General features: G+C 49.5%; 1 protein-coding gene across 3 annotated transcripts in view; it reads right to left on the bottom strand.

Moving 5' to 3' along the window:
- The window catches only part of LIMK1 (LIM domain kinase 1), a 252,371-nt gene that overhangs the window by 213,583 nt on the left and 16,959 nt on the right, over positions 1 to 21,829 (bottom strand). Inside the window, exon 1 of one of the 3 annotated variants that reach the window (XM_030186153.1) lies at positions 7,344 to 7,525. The exons of the other annotated variants lie outside the window; for them this stretch is intronic. Coding sequence (XP_030042013.1) covers positions 7,344 to 7,393 — 50 coding nt within the window. The 5' untranslated portion in view covers positions 7,394 to 7,525. Of the gene's footprint in view, positions 1 to 7,343; positions 7,526 to 21,829 lie in introns of those variants that run through there. 3 annotated transcript variants of the gene reach the window in all.

The raw sequence follows: 21,829 nt of genomic DNA on the forward strand, positions 1-21,829 counted from the left end.
TGTACTCTGAAGGTATGGTGGGAGAGATAAGAGGAGAACCAGGAGAGGACAGAGCCCTGGAACCCAAGTGAGGACAGTGTGGCAAGAAGTAAATTGTGATTGACAGTGTCAAAAGCGGCGGATAGGATAGGATGAGGATGGAATAGTGACCTTTGGATTTGGCAAGGAACAGGTCACTGCAGACTTTAGATAGTGCCGTTTCTGTCGAGTGTAGGGGGCGAAAGCCGGATTGAAGAGGATCGAGGATGGCATGAGAGGAGAGAAAATCAAGGCAACGGCTGTGAACGGCGCGTTCAAGTATCTTGGACAGGAAGGATAGGAGGGAAATGGGGCGGTAGTTGGAGGGACAGGTAGGGTCAAGTGATGATTTTTTGAGGAGTGGTGTGACTACAGCATGCTTGAAGGTGTCAGGGACAGTTGCAGAGGAGAGAGAGAGGTTGAGGATATGACACTCAGGAGCATCTGGTCACCAAGCTGCTGCCTGATGCTCCTAAGTCATCTCTTATATGGAAACCCGACCACCTAGCAGTAGTACTACGAGAGTACTACCAGGGGTCACCGGTGTCATTTTAGATGATAGTGCCAGCAAGGGCAGCAGTGACTGGGGATTTTGTGAGTCAGGTACGCCAGGTGGCTGAAAGGAGGGGGTCTGTGTTTGTTGGAGGGACACTTCCAGATGGGGGGGTTGAAATGAAGAAGGAAGCCTTCAGGTGGGGGTTCAGGTTGGTGTGCCACTCTGGAGGGGGACTAGAGGGGCTATAGAATGGGGAGGGTACTCTAGTCACTTCTTTAAGAATGCCAGCCCCTTTCAAAGATGGCCCAGGAGCATCAGGCTGTGGTTTGGCAGCATGATGCTCCTGGGCCAATGGAATAATGCTGCTTGTGAAGTGACTTGCAAGTAGTGTTTTTCATTTACTACAGTGTTTGCAACCTGTGCTAATGAGATACAACAGGTTTATGATAGAAAGCCAAAATGTCTTGACCGCATGTCTTCACACGTCTTGATTCACTACTTGGTGGAAACTGCTTTTCCATCAGTAACATCCACGAGTCGTTTTGGATCGGTGTCTAGCAGCTTTGTACAGCAGGATAGTGTACTCTCTCTCCATTCTTCTTTTAGAATAGCTTAAACTATGGAAGGTCGGCTGGGGATCAGCTGTAGACTGTGGCCTCCAAATCTTGGCACTGATTTTTTTTAATTGGATTTGGATCTGGGTTTTTACTGTACCACTTGGACATTGACCTCCTTCTTGCTGGCCCACTTCACTGTAGCTTTTGCTTTGTGCATAGGATCGTTGTCCTGCTCCAAAAGTGAATCTTTTCTCTAGTGCCAGATTTGTGGCCAACTGGAACAGGTTTGCATCCATCTAGGATCTCCTGTACTTTGCACCATCCATCTTTCCCTTAGTCTTCACAAGCCTGACTGCTGAAAGGCATCTTCACAGCATAATGTTACCACTACCTTGCTTTACTCTAGAGGTGGTGTTAATAGGCTGATCCGCTGTTTTATGCTACACTCTCACTTTGCACAGAGACCAAAAAGTTTCATTTTAGTCTCATCTGACCACAAGACTTCCTCCCACACGTGTACAGTGTCCCTTATTCTCTTTTTTTTTTTTTAAACCTATGTGACATATTACATGGCTATTTAGCTAAGGCTTCCTTCTTGCTACCCTCCCATACAGGCCGTTTGTGAAGTAATCTTGAAACTGTGGACCAGTCAACATTTTCCTCAGTCTCAGGGTCCTCTGTACTTCTTATAGTAAATCTTAGGCCTTCCTCCACAGTTTCCTTAACCCTTGGCTACTGACTTTAGAGGGGTGTCCTGATCTTGGCATTCAGTGCCAAAACTGTTTCCACTTTCCGATGATGGACTTGACAGAGCCCCGAGTAATAAGTCAAATATATTTTTTACAGCCTTGCCCCAATCTGTACCTTTGAATAACATTTTGGCAGCTGTGTCTTCAGAATGTTTAGACCTTTGCTTCAAATTCACTCCATACAACAAAAACAATTTCATTCTTCACCCAGGAGAACTGGATACAGGTGGACTAACTTATTATGAACCTTATGAAAGGCAATTTTAGAAACTGAGTTAATTTGGGTTTGTTGTGACAAAGTGTGAAAACTTATCCAGTCAAGAATTTTTGGTTTCTTAATTGCTTTTTAAAGTGCTTCATGTTTTCACATTGAAAGCAGGGGAAACATTTACTCCTGGGGGAATTCTGCACTACTGTGAAATGCAGAATTGTTGCAGAGCGCGGTACAGAATATACTCTGTTTCCAGCTGCCTCCCCTCCCTGTGTGCACACCACTCCAGCACAAGAGGCGGAGCTGCACAGACGCACATTGGTCTGCTTCCTCCTCTGCCACCTTGGTCCCCATAGTTCCTTTAAGCTGCACAACTATAGCTAGGCCTAGGATAGCAGAGAAGAAAGCAGTCTGATGTGCGTCTGTGCAGCTCCTCCTCCTTCTCTTGCCACACTGGAGTGGTGCATGCACAGGTAGAAGAGAGAGAGTGAGGGGGGGCTGGATAAAAGGTGGATGGAGTGTGTGTGGTGGAGGAGATGTGGAGGGCTGTACAAAGGTGCATGAGACTGTGTATATCATTGGGGGGGAGAAGAAGCAAGGTGGATAGGGTGGTGTATGTCATGAAGGGAAGGGGTGGGCTGAAGAAAAGTAGGTGGTGGGTGTGTGTGTGTAATGAGTGGGGGAGGAGCTGGAGGATACTGTGTGTGTCATGGGGTGGAGGCTAGAAAAAGGTGTTTGAGGAATGTGTGCACCAAGAGAGGGGGGAGGGCTTGCAAAAGGTGGATAGAGTTTATGTGCCATGGGGAAAAGAAATGTAAAGTGGGGGGTTTGCCTGGGAGAGGGGGAAAGAGACCTTGGGGGTGGACAGAACAGAGGTCTTTCTGGGAGTTAGGGGGAGAGGACAGCGAAGGCCAAAGGATGGGGAGATAGAACTCTAGAAGGCAGAGTGCTGTGTAGAGAACAGATGAACAAAAAGAGGGTGGAGGTGGGGGAAAATTGGGATGGATTTACCCTGGGGAAGGTGTAGAAAAAGCCAGGGACTGAAGTTAACAAGGGAAGGGATACAAGCTAAGAAAGAAATGGAGAAAGTGGAACCTGAGGAGGGAAACTGCTGTGGTGGTGGGGTATTTCATGCCTGGGGGAGCGGGTAATTCTACACAATAAAATTACAAATATAGAGGGGCATTTTAGAAAGGTCTTCCAACTCAGATTATGGACGTTCAAATCAGAACGTCACACATAGACTTCCATCTCACATGTATTTTAGAATAGGGTATAGCCAGTTCTAAAATACATGCGAGATGGACTGCCATGTGCCGGAAATATCCAACATGAACATCCATTTTACAAACTGAAATGTCCAAATTATAAACGAGGAAAACAAGGTAGAAGAAAACAGCAGCATCAACAAAGATGCCGTGTTTCAGCAACAGGGCTTGTGTCAGGAATCTATAAATGAAAAAACCACAATAAAAATGTACATACAAATATAATGAGACATAAAAATGTGATAAAACCCATCAGGTAATAAGTTAAAATAATGATAATACATATACAGAAGATGTTGGCCCATAATTACACTCTAAAAAAATCGATATAAAAAGTATAAAAAATATAAAATAATATAAAATGAACAAATGTACATACGTATAAAATCATGACGTTTATATGTAAATAACTCGCATCAGAAAAAAAATCAGAAAAATCATATATATAGAAAGATATACGCCAAATACGCCTCCATGTATTATTTATTCGTTCACAGATGCAATTTTAGATGTTCTGCAGTTGTCGTTTTCTACATTATTTACAAGTTTACTCACAATACCATATCTTTTTTTTTTTTTTTTTTTATAGATATTTTTCCTCTCTGTTTATTTCCAACAAATGCACTTTTAAGTTCCCATTACCTACATCACATTAAGGTTTTTTACATTCACCCTTCATCTTTATTCAACACATGTCATGCCTTTTTCATCACCCTTCTGTTTTCATTGTGCAACAATACCAACTATATAAGTACTATTTTAAGAATTATTTCATACTCACATTGCGATTTTTGCATTTTAATAGGCTGAGTTCTTATCTCTTTTACAGTTTATGCCATATATATATATATATATATATATATATATATATATATATATATACACACTAACATCTTTTGTATTATCATGTCTTTCGATAAGTTGTGTATGCAGGTGATACAGATCAAATGCTGTCTAGACTTTGTCTATGCACATGTTTACAGGTATGTATTCCTTCCGAACACCATTTTTAAGACTTCTTTTTTAATGTACATTATTTTTCAGATTATTTTCTGATGCGAGTTATTATTTACATATAAATGTCATGATTTTATATATATGTACGTTAGTTCATTTTATGTACCGATTTTAAAACAATTTTTAGATTTTATGTTTTATGTCCCATTATATTTATATGTACATTTTTATTGTGATTTCATCATTTATAGACTCCCGTTGCAGGCCCTATCGCCAAAACACTGTCCGTGCCGAGTGATTTTCAAGAATTGCAAATTAAAGGAATCCTGCCATCTTCGTCAACTCCGGCGTTTGCTTTCTGTTCAGTAGAGAATGACACGGGGATAAAATCTGTCCCCATTCCCACCCCCCTGTCCCTGCAGGCTCTGTTCTCAACTACAGCAGCCTCAAACACTTATGATTTTATATTATAAATTACAAACAGAAAACAATAATAATAGCGAGCAGCTACAATAAACCACCACCCTCTACACTTCCAATCCCAACAATAGCTGATTTCTAATACCCCAAGGAATCCTAATCCACCCCGTTAAAATGTCCAGGGGTACAAAATACAACCCGTTCTGTATGCCCTAGAGGGGAGAAATATGCCCTATGAAGCACTGTTATGACTTTTTAATCTGTGGATGAATAAGAAGTCATCATCAATCTCAGGATTGAGTCTAGCTCTCCTGTCTTCCACAGTCTTCTTAGAAGATGTGGTGGTAGCAGGATGTACAGGACCCCCCCATGCAAATTTTGCTAGCTGTGGCCCGCATGTTTGCTTGTTTTTCCAAAAAATAAAAATATTGTCATCTGCATCAAACATAAATAACAGTCCAGTTCATTAACAGGCTTCAAAATAGAAGGTGACACGGGGACAAAGTTTGTCCCCGTCCCCGTGTCACTCTCTAGTGTAGTGTGGACTCTTGATTATGTTCTCTCCAAGGAAAACAGGCAACATGGACATCTGTGTGGCAGCAAAGGAAGTGTCAGACATCCACGTGGAAAAACGGCCTAATGGTTAAAGTGGTTAGCTGAAAGCTAGAGCAGAGATCCAGAGATTGATGGTTCAAGTCCCACTATAATTTTTCTTTTTTTAAATTGTGAGCACTCCAGGAAGAGAAAAATATATGTTACAATTCCTTTACCTCCATTCAGCAGAGAACTGCTCAATCAGAGCACCCTTCTGTAACCTGGACATGCCACATAGCAGGTCTCTGAAAATGGACACCCCTTCCCCTTTTGCAATCAGATCAATACCTCCATATTTTGGACCCTCCCTAATTCCACTGAAAACATGCCTAGATCACTCCCCATTGCCTTAGGGATGCACTGCAGTGTTAGATGTTCATTTTGTGTCTAAATACCAGTTTTCTGATGTCCAAAGCAGGAATAGAGCTTCTAAAATAAGCACCAAACTATGCAGAATTTTTCAGAATTTTGAATTTTTTTGTGCATAATTCCCCCAGGAGTAAGCAGAATAAAACAAAATCCTACTTTTCCAGCATTCTGAATTGTACTTTACACTCGTCCATTTTTCACATTCTGCTGTCAAAGTTTTATATATTTCTTTCAGTAACGCAAACCTCGCACATAGCAGTCGTAAGTCGTTTCTCCTTGTCCTTAAGTTTTCTAGTTCTGGATTTTATGTTATTGGAAGTGGAATATGCTCCACATTTCTTCTTCCTTTCTACTGTAGTAGGTGTTCCCTGGCTGTTTTGTGATCGCCCTTGTCTTTGAGGTATTCTGTTTGGCTTTATTCCTTTCCTCTGGGTCAGAACAAAACCAGCTAAGACATAAATACCTTTGCCATCCCTCATACACAAAAAAGGCCATTATACCCAGCCAACCTGCACTCTTTACTACCACCCAAAGCAAAAAATGAGAAGGAGGGTGCTACGTTGGAGAAATCAATCTTCAGAGACAAAACATAAAACATCACAAAGAAAAACAGAATGGTAGCTCATTGAGTGATCAGGGCAATTAAAGGGAACTTCAGGTGAATGCAAGAGTGAAACAAAAAGGCTGGTTTTCTCACCCATTATCAGAGAAAGGCCTTTTCAACTGCCAAATTCCCTTGTCTCCACCAGATCTGTCAATGGCCCTCCCTTCCTCCCTGAGACATGCAGAAGATCTAAGATAACACTGGATTTAAAGAGTACAGCCTCAGCTGAAAGGAGGTTGCTTCTTCACTGAGCTGATGAAGGGATGGTAGCTCTTGACAGAGAGACACATATGTAGTAAGTTAGTCCAACAGAAAGTCTCACCTACAACTTATTTGTTAACTCTCGTTTTCACACCTCTAACACGAGTCCGATATTTAAAGGCATTTCTCCAAATAAAAAGCACCTGCTACCCAGAAATAGTGCCACTGAATACCTTTACAGACTGTCTCAGCACTATCCAGATTGTAGCAGGGTGGTCCGGGGTGGCCGGATAACTCAGGACTGCAAAAAAAGCTGCCTATATGTTCTCTGGATAAAATTGGCAGCTCAGCGCTTTATCTGGATATTCAGCGGCAGCTGCATTCCAGATTCTGCTGGCGAGCATTGGATTTTTGTGCCACTGCCACGGGCTCAGGATTGGGGTGAAGGCCAAGAAGAGACTGATCAGCACACGGTTCAGCCACAGTACATGGACTTTATCCAACCCCAACCCCCAGACTGTGCAGAGCGCTGTGTACCTCCTGTCTGCTGCATCAGCACAGCACAGAGCTCTTCAATAAGATCCTGAAGAATGAAGCTGAGTCACAGGGAAGGGAGGGAAGAAGGCAATCTGCCCACATGGAACAGCAGAGCTGAGTTCCTTTTACATGGTGTCTCTTTAAGCCATTACACAAAAGACTTCCCTAAAGGCAGGGTGCGCTCAAAAGCGAATCAGTTCAATTAAAAAGAACTTTTTTCTTTTATCAGGCACATATGGAAGTGTTTTCTCCAGAAGACAAACTGCCCTAATGCTGCCTCGACTTTCCATTCCGAGGGGAGCGAAAGAGACAGGGGCAGAGAGAGACGGGGGAACCAGTGGCAGTTCCTGTTTCCTACTTACTTGGCTCCTGTGCTGAGACTTTGCTTCCACCACAGCAGTGCTCTCTGCATCCTCACAGCTCTGCGTGTTCCCAGACTTGCTCTGCACCTGATCCTGCCCAGCCAGTACCAGCAGCTGCAGCCCAAACCTCAGGGTCACTTCTGTGCCCTGCCAGGGCACTTTCTCATCCAGAACAAAGTCAGTCAGATGTGTGAGACAGACAAGAGAGGAACAGGAAAGGAGAGGAGGAGACAACAACTCCTGCTCCGCCCTGCTCTGAACCCACCTCTCCCCTGGGGCTGGGGAGAGAACAGCTGGATCAGCTGTCCCATATCCTGAGCCCTCCTAGTCCCTGGGGACTGGGAAGAGGAGGCAGACGGGCTCCTCAGAGATCTCTCCCAAATAACCTGGAACACATCCTTCCTGTCCCAGCTGTGCCTAACGGAAATGAGAAGCATCTCTGTATACACACAGTGAAAAATAGCCTCTCCTGGGTTTCAGGAGCTGGCTGCTAAACATTCACACTGCATATCTGTGGTCTAAAAATCAGATTAATTTGCACAGCCCCTCCCAAAAAAAAAAAAGAGAGAGATCTGTTAGCACTAGAAGATACTGAGACCACAGGAGCTGTGAGCTCCCCCACAGCCAGTATCCTTGCTTCATTCCCTACAGCACCTCCTGATGGCACAGACTGGGACAACAGGAAAGTGAATGATACATACCTGTAGCAGGTGTTCTCCGAGGACAGCAGGCTGATTGTTCTCACGACTGGGTGACGTCCGCGGCAGCCCCCACCAACCGGAAAAAAGCTTCGCGGGACGGTCGGCACGCAGGGCACGCCCACCGCGCATGCGCGGCCGTCTTCCCGCCCGTGTGCGACCGCTCCCGCCAGTTGAATGACTAGCAAAAGATGAAAACACACAACTCCAAAGGGGAGGAGGGAGGGTAGGTGAGAACAATCAGCCTGCTGTCCTCGGAGAACACCTGCTACAGGTATGTATCATTCACTTTCTCCGAGGACAAGCAGGCTGCTTGTTCTCACGACTGGGGTATCCCTAGCTTTCAGGCTCACTCAAAACAAGAACCCAGGTCAATTGAACCTCGCAACGGCGAGGGTACAACAGAAATTGACCTACGAAGAACAACTAACTGAGAGTGCAGCCTGACCAGAATAAATTCAGGTCCTGGAGGGTGGAGTTGGATTTACACCCCAAACAGATTCTGCAGCACCGACTGCCCGAACCGACTGTCGCGTCGGGTATCCTGCTGGAGGCAGTAATGTGATGTGAATGTGTGGACAGATGACCACGTCGCAGCCTTGCAAATCTCTTCAATAGTGGCTGACTTCAAGTGGGCCACTGACGCTGCCATGGCTCTGACACTATGAGCCGTGACATGACCCTCAAGAGCCAGCCCAGCCTGGGCGTAAGTGAAGGAAATGCAATCTGCTAGCCAATTGGAGATGGTGCGTTTCCCGACAGCGACCCCTAGCCTGTTAGGGTCGAAAGAAACAAACAATTGGGCGGACTGTCTGTGGGGCTGTGTCCGCTCCAAGTAGAAGGCCAATGCTCTCTTGCAGTCCAATGTGTGCAACTGACGTTCAGCAGGGCGGGTATGCGGCCTGGGGAAGAATGTTGGCAAGACAATTGACTGGTTAAGATGGAACTCCGACACCACCTTCGGCAGAAACTTTGGGTGGGTGCGGAGCACTACTCTGTTGTGATGAAATTTGGTATACGGAGCATGAGCTACCAGGGCTTGAAGCTCACTGACCCTACGAGCTGAAGTAACTGCCACCAAGAAAATGACCTTCCAGGTCAAGTACTTCAGATGGCAGGAATTCAGTGGCTCAAAAGGAGGTTTCATCAGCTGGGTGAGGACGACGTTGAGATCCCATGACACTGTAGGAGGCTTGATAGGGGGCTTTGACAAAAGCAAGCCTCTCATGAATCGAACGACTAAAGGCTCTCCAGAGATGGCTTTACCTTCCACACGATAATGGTAAGCACTAATCGCACTAAGGTGATTCCTTACTGAGTTGGTCTTGAGGCCAGACTCTGATAAGTGCAGAAGGTATTCAAGCAGGTTCTGTGCAGGGCAAGAACGAGGTTCTAGGGCCTTGCTCTCACACCAAACGACAAACCTCCTCCACTTGAAAAAGTAACTCTTTTTAGTGGAATCCTTCCTAGAGGCAAGCAAGACCCGGGAGACACCCTCAGACAGACCCAACGCAGCGAAGTCTACGCCCTCAACATCCAGGCCGTGAGAGCCAGGGATTGAAGGTTGGGGTGCAGCAACGCTCCGTCGTTCTGCGAAATGAGAGTCGGAAAACACTCCAATCTCCACGGTTTCTTCTGAGGACAACTCCAGAAGAAGAGGGAACCAGATCTGACGGGGCCAAAAGGGCGCTATCAGAATCATGGTGCCGCGGTCTTGCTTGAGCTTCAGTAAGGTCTTCCCCACCAAAGGTATGGGAGGATAAGCATACAGGAGGCCGGTCCCCCAATGAAGGAGAAAGGCATCTGACACTAGCCTGCCGTGTGTCTGAAGTCTGGAACAGAACAGAGGCAGCTTGTGGTTGGTCTGAGAGGCGAAAAGATCCACCGAGGGGGTGCCCCACTCTCGGAAGATCTTGCGTACCACTCTGGAATGGAGCGACCACTCGTGCGGTTGCATGACTCTGCTCAGTCTGTCGGCCAGACTGTTGTTTACGCCTGCCAGGTACGTGGCTTGGAGGAGCATGCCAAAGTGGCACGCCCAACGCCACAGCCCGACGGCTTCCTGACACAGGGGGCGAGATCCGGTGCCCCCCTGCTTGTTGACGTAATACATTGCAACCTGATTGTCTGTCCGAATTTGGATAATTTGGCAGGACAGCCGATCTCTGAAAGCCTTCAGCGCGTTCCAGATCGCTCGGAGCTCCAGGAGGTTGATCTGCAGATCCTTTTCCTGGAGGGACCACAGACCCTGGGTGTGAAGCCCATCGACATGAGCTCCCCAACCCAGGCGAGATGCATCCGTCGTCAGCACCTTTGTGGGCTGCGGAATTTGGAATGGACGCCCCAGGGTCAAATTGGTCCGGATGGTCCACCAGAGCAGTGAAGTGCGGCAACTGGTGGAGAGGCGGATGACATCTTCTAGATTCCCGGTGGCTTGGAACCACTGGGAAGCTAGGGTCCATTGAGCAGATCTCATGTGAAGACGAGCCATGGGAGTCACATGAACTGTGGAGGCCATATGACCCAGAAGTCTCAACATCTGCCGAGCTGTGACCTGCTGAGACGCTCTGGTCTGCGAAGCGAGGGACAGGAGGTTGTTGGCCCTCGCTTCGGGAAGGAAGGCCTGAGCCGTCTGGGTATTCAGCAGAGCTCCTATGAATTCCAGAGACTGGGTTGGCTGGAGATGGGACTTTGGGTAATTTATCACAAACCCCAGCAGCTCCAGGAGTTGAGTAGTGCACTGCATGGACCGGAGGGCTCCTGCCTCCGAGGTGTTCTTGACCAGCCAATCGTCGAGATATGGGAACACGTGCACTCCCAGCCTGCGTAGGTACGCCGCCACCACCACGAGGCACTTTGTAAACACTCGTGGGGCGGAGGCGAGCCCAAAGGGCAGCACACAGTACTGAAAGTGTCGTGCGCCCAGGCGGAATCTGAGATACTGTCTGTGAGCTGGCAGTATCGGGATGTGAGTATATGCATCCTTTAAATCCAGGGAACATAGCCAATCGTTTTTCTGAATCATTGGAAGAAGGGTGCCCAAGGAAAGCATCCTGAACTTTTCTTTGACCAGGAATTTGTTCAGGCCTCTCAGGTCTAGGATGGGAAGCATCCCCCCTGTTTTCTTTTCCACAAGGAAGTACCTGGAATAGAATCCCTGCCCTTCCTGCCCGGGTGGTACGGGCTCGACCGCATTGGCGCTGAGAAGGGCGGAGAGTTCCTCTGCAAGTACCTGCTTGTGATGGGAGCTGAAGGATTGAGCTCCCGGAGGACAATTTGGAGGCAGGGAGGTCAATTTCAGGGCGTATCCGCACTGCACTATTTGGAGAACCCACTGGTCGGAGGTTATGAGAGGCCACCTTTGGTGAAAATATTTTAACCTCCCCCCGACCGGCAGATCGTCCGGTACTGACACTTTGAGGGCGGCTATGTTCCCGTGGATCCAGTCAAAAGCCCGTCCCTGGCTTTTGCTGTGGAGGCGCAGGGGGCTGCTTAGGCGCACGCTGTTGACGGGAACGAGCGCGCTGGGGCTGTCCCTGTGCCTGACGAGGCCTTCGGGCCGGCTGGTTGTACCTACGCTTTGCAAAAGAATAGGGTGCAGCCTGCCGGGCCCGGGAAAAACGTCCACCTGCTGAGGTGGATGCTGAAGGCGCCTGGTGGGAGAGCTTGTCGAGAGCGGTTTCCCGCTGATGCAGTTGGTCCACCATCTGCTCGACCTTCTCACCAAAAATGTTATCCCCCCGGCAAGGGACGTCGGCCAGTCTCTGCTGGGTGCGGTTGTCCAGGTCAGAGGCACGCAGCCATGAGAGCCTGCGCATCACTATACCTTGGGCCGCAGCACGAGATGCCACGTCACAGGTGTCATAGATACCCCTGGACAGGAACTTTCTGCACGCCTTCAGCTGCCTGACCACCTCCTGATAAGGCCTGGACTGCTCCGTCGGGAGCTTCTCGACCAGGTCCGCCAGTTGTTGCACATAGGTCCGCATATGAATGCTCATATAGAGCAGGTATGACTGGATGCGGGTCACGAGCATGGAGGATTGGTAGGCCTTCCTCCCAAACGAGTCCAGAGTGCGAGACTCCCGCCCCGGGGGCGCCGAGGCGGTATCCCTCGAACTCCGTGCCCTCTTGAGAGCAGAATCCACGACCGCTGAGTCATGGGGCAATTGTGGCCGCATTAACTCTGGGTCGGAGTGGATCCTGTACTGGGACTCTGCTTTCTTGGGAATGGTGGGGTTAGTTAATGGTCGCACCCAGTTCCGAAGCAGTGTCTCCTTGAGGACATTGTGCAGCGGCACCGTGGAGGACTCTCTAGGTGGTGATGGATAGTCGAGGACCTCGAGCATCTCGGCCCTCGGCTCTTCCACAGAGACCACGGGGAAGGGAATGCTAATAGACATATCCCGCACAAAGGAGGCAAAGGAGAGACTCTCGGGAGGTGAGAGTTTCCTCTCCGGTGAAGGCGTGGGGTCCGAGGGAAGGCCCGTAGACTCCTCTGAGGAGAAATATCTAGGGTCCTCCTCTTCCCCCCACGAGTCCTCATCCTCGGTATCGGACATAAGCTCATGTAGCTGAGTCCTGAACCGGGCCCGGCTCGACGTCGAGGCACCGAGGTCTCGGTGTCGTCGAGCGGTGGACTCCCGCGCCGGCGGGGACGGAGCTCCCTCCATCGACGTCGACGGGGACTCCACCTGCGTGGCGGTCGAGACCGGCGCCGCAAGCAGCGGCGGTGTCGACGGCCCCGGCGCCGGGCTAGAGCTCGCCGGCGCCACAGTCATCGGCGCCGAGGGCGCAAGCACCCCCGGCGCCGGCACAGCCTGGCGCATCAGCCCTTCCAGGATCCCCGGAAGGATGGCTCTGAGGCACTCGTCCAGGGCCCGCTGCCGGGAAAGGCGGTGGGGCCGGTAGGGGCGTCGCCGGCAGAAGCTGATGGGGGCCAGGAGACGGCACCGAGGTGCCGGAACCCCGACGCGTCGGTACCTCCACCACCGACGGAGACCTCTCCTCTCGATGACGCTTCGGCGTCGCCTCCTCTCCGATATCCGGATGCACCGAGGGCGACCGGTGACGACGCTTCTTATCCTTCTTGCGATGCCCGTCACCGGCGCCGGAAGGCATGGAGGAGGAGGAGGTAGATCCCCCTCGGTCTCGAGGTACCGGGTCAGACAGGGTTCGGTCCCGCGGCCCACGAGCTGAGGGAGTGACCGGGGCCGATTGCCCACGCGGCCTCTCACCTCCACTCTCACCGGAGGACCGGCGGGCCGATGGGACCTGTTCTCCTGGGGTCGCTGCCATCGGTGCCGATGTCTCGGGCATCGATACCGGTACCGAAGGGCCGGGCGTCGATACCGATGCCTTCGAGGTCGACGTCGAGGGGGCCGGCGCAAGTTCCAAAAAGACGGTCCCGCAGAACTTGCCTCGCAACCTGAGTCCGTTTCCGGAGACCGAGACACAGAGAACACGACTTGATATTGTGCTCCGGCCCGAGGCACTGGAGGCACCAAGCGTGGGTGTCGGTCTGCGAGATCGGCCGGCCGCAGCGACCACACTTTTTAAATCCACTCGGGACCTTCGAGGACATCGACGGAAAAATCGCGTCGGCGAAGTCAAGTCGTCAATGGTGGCTGGAATCACACCTCGAAAAAAGAAACGACCGAGGCGACCACTAGGCCGCAACGTGGCGTCCCCGCTAGAAGCGAGGGAAAAGGGGAGCGCGTGCTCCACACGCTCAGGTTTTTTTTTTTTTTGAAAAAGGAAACCGGCGGTAACCAAAAAACAAGAAGTTTTAGAAAGAAAAGCGACGATCCGCGCAAACGCGATCGAAATCCGGCGGCTGAAAACAAAGAGAGCGGCAAAGCACAACTCTCTCCAGTCGCGGAAAAAAAGGAACTGGCGGGAGCGGTCGCGCACGGGCGGGAAGACGGCCGCGCATGCGCGGTGGGCGTGCCCTGCGTGCCGACCGTCCCGCGAAGCTTTTTTCCGGTTGGTGGGGGCTGCCGCGGACGTCACCCAGTCGTGAGAACAAGCAGCTTGCTTGTCCTCGGAGAACTGTGAGCTTCCCCACAGTGTCTCCTGGTGAGAGAGGCTGTGACCTTTGGAGCTGCGAGCTCTCCCATAGCCAGCGATCTGTATCATTCCCTACTGCACCTCCTTGTGGAAGAGGCTGGGATGGCAGGAGGTCTGCAGTAATGCAGAGAGCGAGAAGTCAGCAAAGGAAAATTGCTAATGAAAGTGCATCCCTGAGGCTCCCGTCAAGAAGATGCTGCAAGTATAAAGGCAGCCACAAACACAGAATAATCTGCACCTGCCTTTACTGGCCGAGCCATTTTTTGGTTTTTTTTTTTTGTACCAGACCAGTTCTGATGCAGGGTTTCACCATGAGGCTTGATATCCTGCTTTAATATGTAGGTGCAAGCCAGGAGCGAGTTTATCCTGCCACAACTGGCTTCAGGCAAAAGAAATTAAATGGATTAATATGTACATCAGGAAATGGTATAGAAACACTAATAGTAATTCAGGATCTGTGATAGGAGATTGGAATGATTTCAGCTCCTGTGACAGATAACACAGCACACAGAGCAGGGCTGCTATATCCTAGGGGTATTTAGGAGACGTTCTGTAATGGGAAGACCATTTCCACTGCAGATCTGGAGGGGGGGGAGGCAATTTTCCTCCTGCACCTTTGGGCTTCCAGCTCAATCGGAATCAGCCTCTATTGGAGGCCATGAGACTCATGTGCAGTTATCCAGGATCTTCCCCTATTTATAGCCTGTTCCCTAGCCCAGCCATAACAGTGAGAGTCCTTGCTCAGGGAATTCAGACTGCAACTCACTCAGGATCCCAGTACACCTGCAACCTAAGTCTGTCCACTACATATCACTGTTGAGCACAAGTTGAAATGTTCTTGTGCCCTGGTGGTTGAATGCCCTGCCTGTGCTGCACCCCATTCAGCCCAAGGAGCAGAGCAGAGCAATCATATCTAGATCTCTGCACGCTGCTGCTTAGGCACCAGGCCAACCCCAGGTCTGCTGCACTTTGAAACAATAAGATTATAGTTATTCAAACTGTACATGTGGACCTCTGATGTCATCACAGTGCTGCTGAAGATACCATGGGGCTCATTTTCAAAGCACTTAGACTTACAAAGTTCCATAGTAACCTATGGAACTTTGTAAGCCTAAGTGCTTTGAAAATACCCCCACATGGCTCTCAGAGGGGCACTGCTACCATACCATGCCTACACCCCCCTCCCAAATCTATGCTAAATCGCACTTCCCTTTTGTCAAGGCTCATGAGACGCACTCCGGTGAGGGAGGAATATTGCCTGTGTGAGTTCACTCTTACCCCCCTTCCATTCATTGCCCCTGGATGCTTTTAACATGCAGACTTTGCTAATGCAGACAGGCTCCTTGTGAAAGTCTGCATGAAGTGTGTGCAGTGGCACAAGCTATTTGAAAACTCAGGTTAATTTACATACTGCATATTTAACCAAGGCAGGTTACAAATCAGGATCACAACTCATCAGCACAGTGTAAAATAGACCGCATTAAACATCCACATACACTGATTATGACTGTTATTTGTTCCTTTGTATTAAGGGTTGGGGGACGATCTTACCAAGAGTAATGCTTGGCTTATTATTTTACTTCTTTACATACTGATATCGTATGTTTGTATACTGTTTTGAATGACAACTGAGTTCAATAAACAAAATACATCACACATACAATGATAACATAACTCAACAGACATTAAACATCCATTATCACACCCCACAATAACATAATAAACCGTATTACATTAAAAATCCACATCCCATCACACAACGATAACATAACCCAACACACATTAAAATTCCAGGTCACCCACTACTCAGTCAGAGGTTGTCACCTTCCTTTCCAATAATCCAGGCTTGGGACTCTCGGGTTAATTTCAAATTCCGCAGCTGGTGTTTCATTTTAATGTACCACGGAATCTGCACATTCCCGAATATTCGGTGCATAGCTCTCCATATGTTGGCACGAAATATCTGGGTAGTGTGGGCAGCGGTGATATTCAATGTTGCTGTTCTAACTCAATCTGGATAGTTATCCAGGTAGCATTTGAATAATCGCTGGCCGGATAACTTTGGTGCCACTCCCATCCGGATAGTGCCAGGTGTAAGGAGGAGGTAGAAGGAAGGCAGAGAAGAGCTGATAGTGACAATAAGCGGGGAAAGGAGAAAAACCCTCAGAGGGGAAAAGGGGAGGAGGAGATTGATGAAAAGGGAAGAGAACTACAGAGCCCAGCAACACTGCAAGAAGGCGGGAACAAGAGAAACAGTACCACAACTCCCAGCAGGTAGTAGAATCAGGGGGTGATTGGAGATGGAGGATAATCAGGGGGAGGAGCAGCACCTGTGAGAGAGGGTGGGGAAGACTCCATGGAGTGGGAGGAGATTGCACTAGGAGAAGAAAGTGAAAGGAAAAGAGGTGGGTGAGGAGCAAATGGAGTTCTTTGCTCAGGACAAAGGGCGGTGGAAAAGGAAGAGACTGCAGAGAGAGAGAAGCCAGAGATTTGAGGCCGCTAAGGGACAATGCCTAGATGCGGTCTGGCTTCATGGACCAGTGGGAATTAATTACCTGAAGGAGGTCAGTCTGAACATTTGTGGGAGGTTGTCAGAGTGGTTGGTGTCTGGCAAATGAGGGTGGTGAAAATGCCTCTAACTCCTAGGCAGTAGCAGAGAGGAGCGGAGGAATAGACTGAACCACAGGTTTTCCCAAGTCTTTAGCTAATTCTAAGACTGAACTGTTGTTTGTTTGGTGTGTTTGAAAAGTGAAGCAAAGTGCACGAAGACCAGCAGCTGTGGTACAGTGAACATACTGTTTTTCCCACTGGTACCGGGGTGTAATAAAGTACTCTGCAGGATAAATTTGGTACTGTGAATAATTACCTTTTTTTGCAAGTGAACAGAAGCAGTTCCTCTTAGGGGGTGGATTAGCCCCAATTGTGTGGGTGAAGACAGACAGCACGGAGAGGTGCAGGTCGAGAGCGGACAGCACGGAGAGGTGCTTGCTGACATTTGGTGGCAGTGGTGGGATATACAGTGAACTTCCACGTGGGTGAGGAGAGGCCTCAAGGGAGCGGAGGGGGTTCCACAAACAGGCCAGTCGAGTTGCCAGAACGAGGTGGTGGTGTCCTGGAGGTTCCAGAAGCCCGTCGAGGGGGCCAACGCTGACAAAGGCGCAAATCCTTGGCTATCCGGTGAGCATATAGCAGGACCGGGGGGGGTTTTGCTTATGCATGTGTGGTGCCGCAGGGGGGGGCAAACCTATGAAAGCAGCTGCACTTGGATGTTGTTTTTCTTTGGGTTTGTCTAGGTGAGAAGAAGGCCGGCCACAATGGATCCAAAGGAGATGTTTTCCTTCATGGCCCATCAATTCCAAAAACAACAGGCTGCTGGAGGACTCCTTGGCTGCCTCGAGGGCTCAGCAACAGCCACTTCTGGAACTTTGTCAAGAGTTGTTGAAAGGAGGAGCACGGGTACAGGCTGGGCCAGCAGTGTCAGAGGGAGCTGCAACTGGAGGAGGACCTTTGCCAGGAGGCATGATGGGAATGAACTGGTTACCCTGGGGTAAGCTGTCTGATAAGGACGACATTGAGGATTACCTGGGGGCATTTGAACGGGTAGCGGTGGCTGCAGCCTGGCCAGGGGAGCAATGGACTATGAGGCTGGCTCCAGCTTTGTCTGGGGAGGCCTTGGCGGCTTTTCGCAGTCTCCCTGCTGCAGAGATTGCAGATTATGCTAAACTGAAACGGGCTATTTTGGACAGGTATGGACTAAGTAAGCAGTCATACCGGCGGAGATTTAGAGAATGGAGGTGGGCAGAGGGAGAGACGCCCAGGGCTTTGGCCCAGAAATTAATGGGATTTGGCCACTAAGTGGTTAGAACCAGAGGAAAAGCTCAGTGACACAAGTAATGTTAGAGCTGGTGTTGGAGCAGTTTCTGGAGGCCTTACCGGAAGAATTAAAAAGGATTTGATTAGGCGGGGATGTGGGACCTTGGATGAGCAGTTAAAAGTATGGAATGCTTTCTAGAGTCACAGCATGCGGGTGGGAGAGGGGTACTGCAGACGAAAGAAGCTCTGTAACAGGGTCTAGGCCTCTGCAGGCAAGGAGTGTACCGGCTAGTAAGGGAGAAAGGAGAGTGGAGGTCTTGGGGTATGCCGGGGGATCGGATTTGCTACAGGTGTGTGGGCGTAAAGGACACTTAAGGAAAGATTGTAGGGCCAAAGAGGGCTTTACTTCTCACTCTTACAAGCAGGTTACACATCCCTTTTCTCAGGTCTTGGAGGTGAGGGGTTGAAGGTGGAGGCCCTGTTAGACTCGGGAGCTGATCAATCTATGCTTTCGAGGAGGTTATGGTCCCGTATAAGTAAGGGAAAGAACGAACAGGGAGGGTCTAGTCCTGGTGAGGTAGCTATTCAATGTATTCATGGGGCTAGTACAAGATACCATTTACATTGGGTGACCATAAAAGGGCCTATGGGGGTACACCGGATATTAGTAGCGGTGCTTCCTCGGCTGCCTCAGGACCTGATACTGGGGAGGGACTGGGCTTCCGTTTTCCCAATATGTAAAGGGGGAAAAGCCTTTGTAACTACCCGGTCTCAGAGTCAAGCTCAGCAGGAGGGTGGGGAGGTTCTCCCTTTGGATCAGGTTTTCCCCTTTCATCCGGAGATTTTAGGTACTCCGGGGAAAAGTAGGAAAGGGGGCCGTCAAAAAAAAGGAGCTCAATGGAGAAGAAGGCAGGCTATGACAGAGGTCGAGGGGGAAGGAGATTTTCCAAGGGACCCGGGGGAGCTCTTAGAGCAGTTTCCATCTTTCCCGAGGGAGAAGGAATCTGATGGTACCTTGCAATATGCCTGGGGTAGGGCCCGGGAAGGTGAGGGGGGCTCTTTCCCACACTTTGTGGTGGAGAGGGGGCTGCTATTTAGAGTTAACTCGACAGCAGGGAAGTGGGGTCAGAAACAGTTGGTGATACCAAAGGGGTTTCGTAGCCTGATAATGAGATTAGCTCATGATCATCCTCTGAGGGGGGCATAAGGCAACACAGGGTACTCTGGACCAGGTTTAAGAAGGTTCTATTGGCCAGGGGTTTATAAGGAAGTGGAGGGGTATTGCAATTCCTGTGGACTCTGTCAGAAGGTAGCGGAGAGGGGGCCGGAGCGGGCGCCTTTATGTCCCTTGCCGCGCATTGGGGTCCCGTTAGGCCGGCTGGCTATGGATATTGTAGGACCACTTCCCAAGTCCCGGAGGGGTTTTGTCTATATTTTGGTGGTGTTAGATATGGCCACTCGTTTCCCTTGGGCTGTGCCCCTACGTACTGTATCAGCCAAGGCGATTGCCGCTGAGCTTATTCATATTTTTTGTACAGTGGGGTTTCCTCGAGAAGTGCTTACAGATAGAGGCACTAATTTCCTCTCTCGTACATTGACTCAAGTATGGGAGGCTTTTGGTATTTCACACATTCGTACTGCGGCTTACCATCCTCAGACCAATGGTCTGGTAGAGAGATTTAATAAGACTCTTAAGACTCTCTTGCGAAGGGGGTTGGGGGGCTGTATAGATGAGTGGGATCGCCTCCTGCCGTTTGTCTTATACACTTGTAGGGAGAGTGTTCAAGCTTCATTAGGAGTTTCTCCTTTTGAATTAATGTACGGGAGGGCTCCTCGGGGGATTTTGGATATTCTGAAAGAACAATGGGTGCCACCGGATAAAGGAGACTGCACGGTGGTCTCTTTGACCTGAAGGGTAGGTTGCGACGATTGGGGGGCTACGCTCGGGATAGATTGGGTAAGAGTCAAGAATACCAGAAATCATATTATGATCGGGGAGTGAAAGACAGAGGGTTTGAAGAAGGGGAGAAGGTCATAATAATGATAGCGGATCCCCTCATAAATTTGAAAGTAGGTGGAGGGGACCGGTGGTGATTACTAGGAAATTGGGGCCAGTTACGTATGAGGGATGAATGAGAGGGGGAGAAAGCAAACATATCACGTTAATGTGTTGAAGTTGTGGAGAGAGAGGAAGGTGATGTGGGTAGGGACTAAGGAGTTGGAGGAGGAGGATCTGGGGCCTCAGATCTCGGACATTTTTAAGTCTCTGAAACCTCAGATTGCTGGAGAATTGAAGGAAGGTCAGCAGCAGGAACTTAGGGCACTCCTGGAAGAATTCCAGGATGTCCTTACGCCCTGCCCGGGGGAGACGCATTTGATGGTGCATGAGATTGTTACAGAGCCCCGCCGGGTGGTTAGGCAGAGGCCCTATAGGCTGTCCCCAGTTAAACAACAAGAGGTGGTGAGACAGGTGAAGTAAATGTTGGAGTATGGCATAATTGAGGAGTCATGTAGCCCTTGGTCAAGTCCGGTGGTGCTGGTGCCGAAGAGGGATGATACCTGGTGGTTTTGCATTGATTTCCGCCAGGTTAATGCCCTGTCTTTTCCAGATGCCTATCCTATGCCGCGCATTGAGGAGTTGTTGGATAGGTTGGGTTCGACACAGTACCTTTCTACGCTGGACTTGACCAAGGGATATTGGCAGATTCCGTTATCTGCGGAGGCTCGGCCCAAGACGGCATTTTCTACTCCCCTGGGGCTCTTTCAGTTTAAGAGGATGCCGTTTGGGTTGAATTCTGCAGCAGCTTCCTGCCAGCGTTTGTTAGATAGGATTCTACGTCCTCATCAGAGTTATGCTGCAGCCTATTTAGATGATGTCATCATCCATAGTGAGGATTGGGCTACGCACATGAGGCAGGTCAGAAAGGTGTTAGCGGCTTTTCGGGGTGCGGGGCTCACACTTAATCCCCAGAAATGTCACTTCGCACAGCATGCGGTAAAATATCTGGGTTATAAGGTGGGGGGTGGACAGGTGAGACCCTTGCTGGATAAAGTACAAAGCATTAGGGAATTTTCATATCCAGCTACTAAAAAAGGGCTTCGAAGTTTTCTTGGTCTAGTCGGGTATTACTGCAGGTTCATTCCTCATTTCGCCTCGCTAGCAGAGCCTTTAACTAACATGTTAAAAGGGAATCGGCCGAATCAGTTGAAATGGGGGGAGGAGGAGGAGAGATCCTTTCAGTGTTTGCGTTTAGCGCTATGTGAGGAGCCGGTGTTGAAGGCGGTGGAATGGGAAAAACCTTTCATTCTGCAAACTGATGCCTCAGGGGTGGGGTTGGGGGCAGTGCTTTCTCAGATTCATGACGGGGAGGAGCATCCGGTGTTATATTTGAGCCGTAAACTCCTTCCTCGTGAAAAAGGGTACGCCACAATTGAGAGGGAGTGTCTGGCCATTAAGTGGGCCACACAAATGTGCCAATACTACTTAGAGGGACGTCCCTTTAGGCTCATTACGGATCATGCCCCCCTGAAATGGTTAATGCAGATGAAGAATGCTAATGCCAGACTTATGCGTTGGTACCTGGCCTTGCAACCTTTTCAGTTTCGGGTGGAGCATCGGGCGGGGAAGCTGTTAGGGAATGTAGATATTTTGTCCCGAATGGCCAGTCAGGAGGATGAAGGAGTCAAGCCCCGGGAGGGTAAAAGATTCTTAAGCGGGGGGGTATGTAAGGAGGAGGTAGAAGGAAGGCAGAGAAGAGCTGATAGTGACAATAAGCGGGGAAAGGAGAAAAACCCTCAGAGGGGAAAAGGGAGGAGGAGATTGATGAAAAGGGAAGAGAACTACAGAGCCCAGCAACACTTGCAAGGAAGGAGGGAACAAGAGAAACAGTACCACAACTCCCAGCA

This window comes from Microcaecilia unicolor, chromosome 13, assembly GCF_901765095.1.
Source record: "Microcaecilia unicolor chromosome 13, aMicUni1.1, whole genome shotgun sequence".
NCBI classification, from domain to species: Eukaryota; Metazoa; Chordata; class Amphibia; order Gymnophiona; family Siphonopidae; genus Microcaecilia; species Microcaecilia unicolor.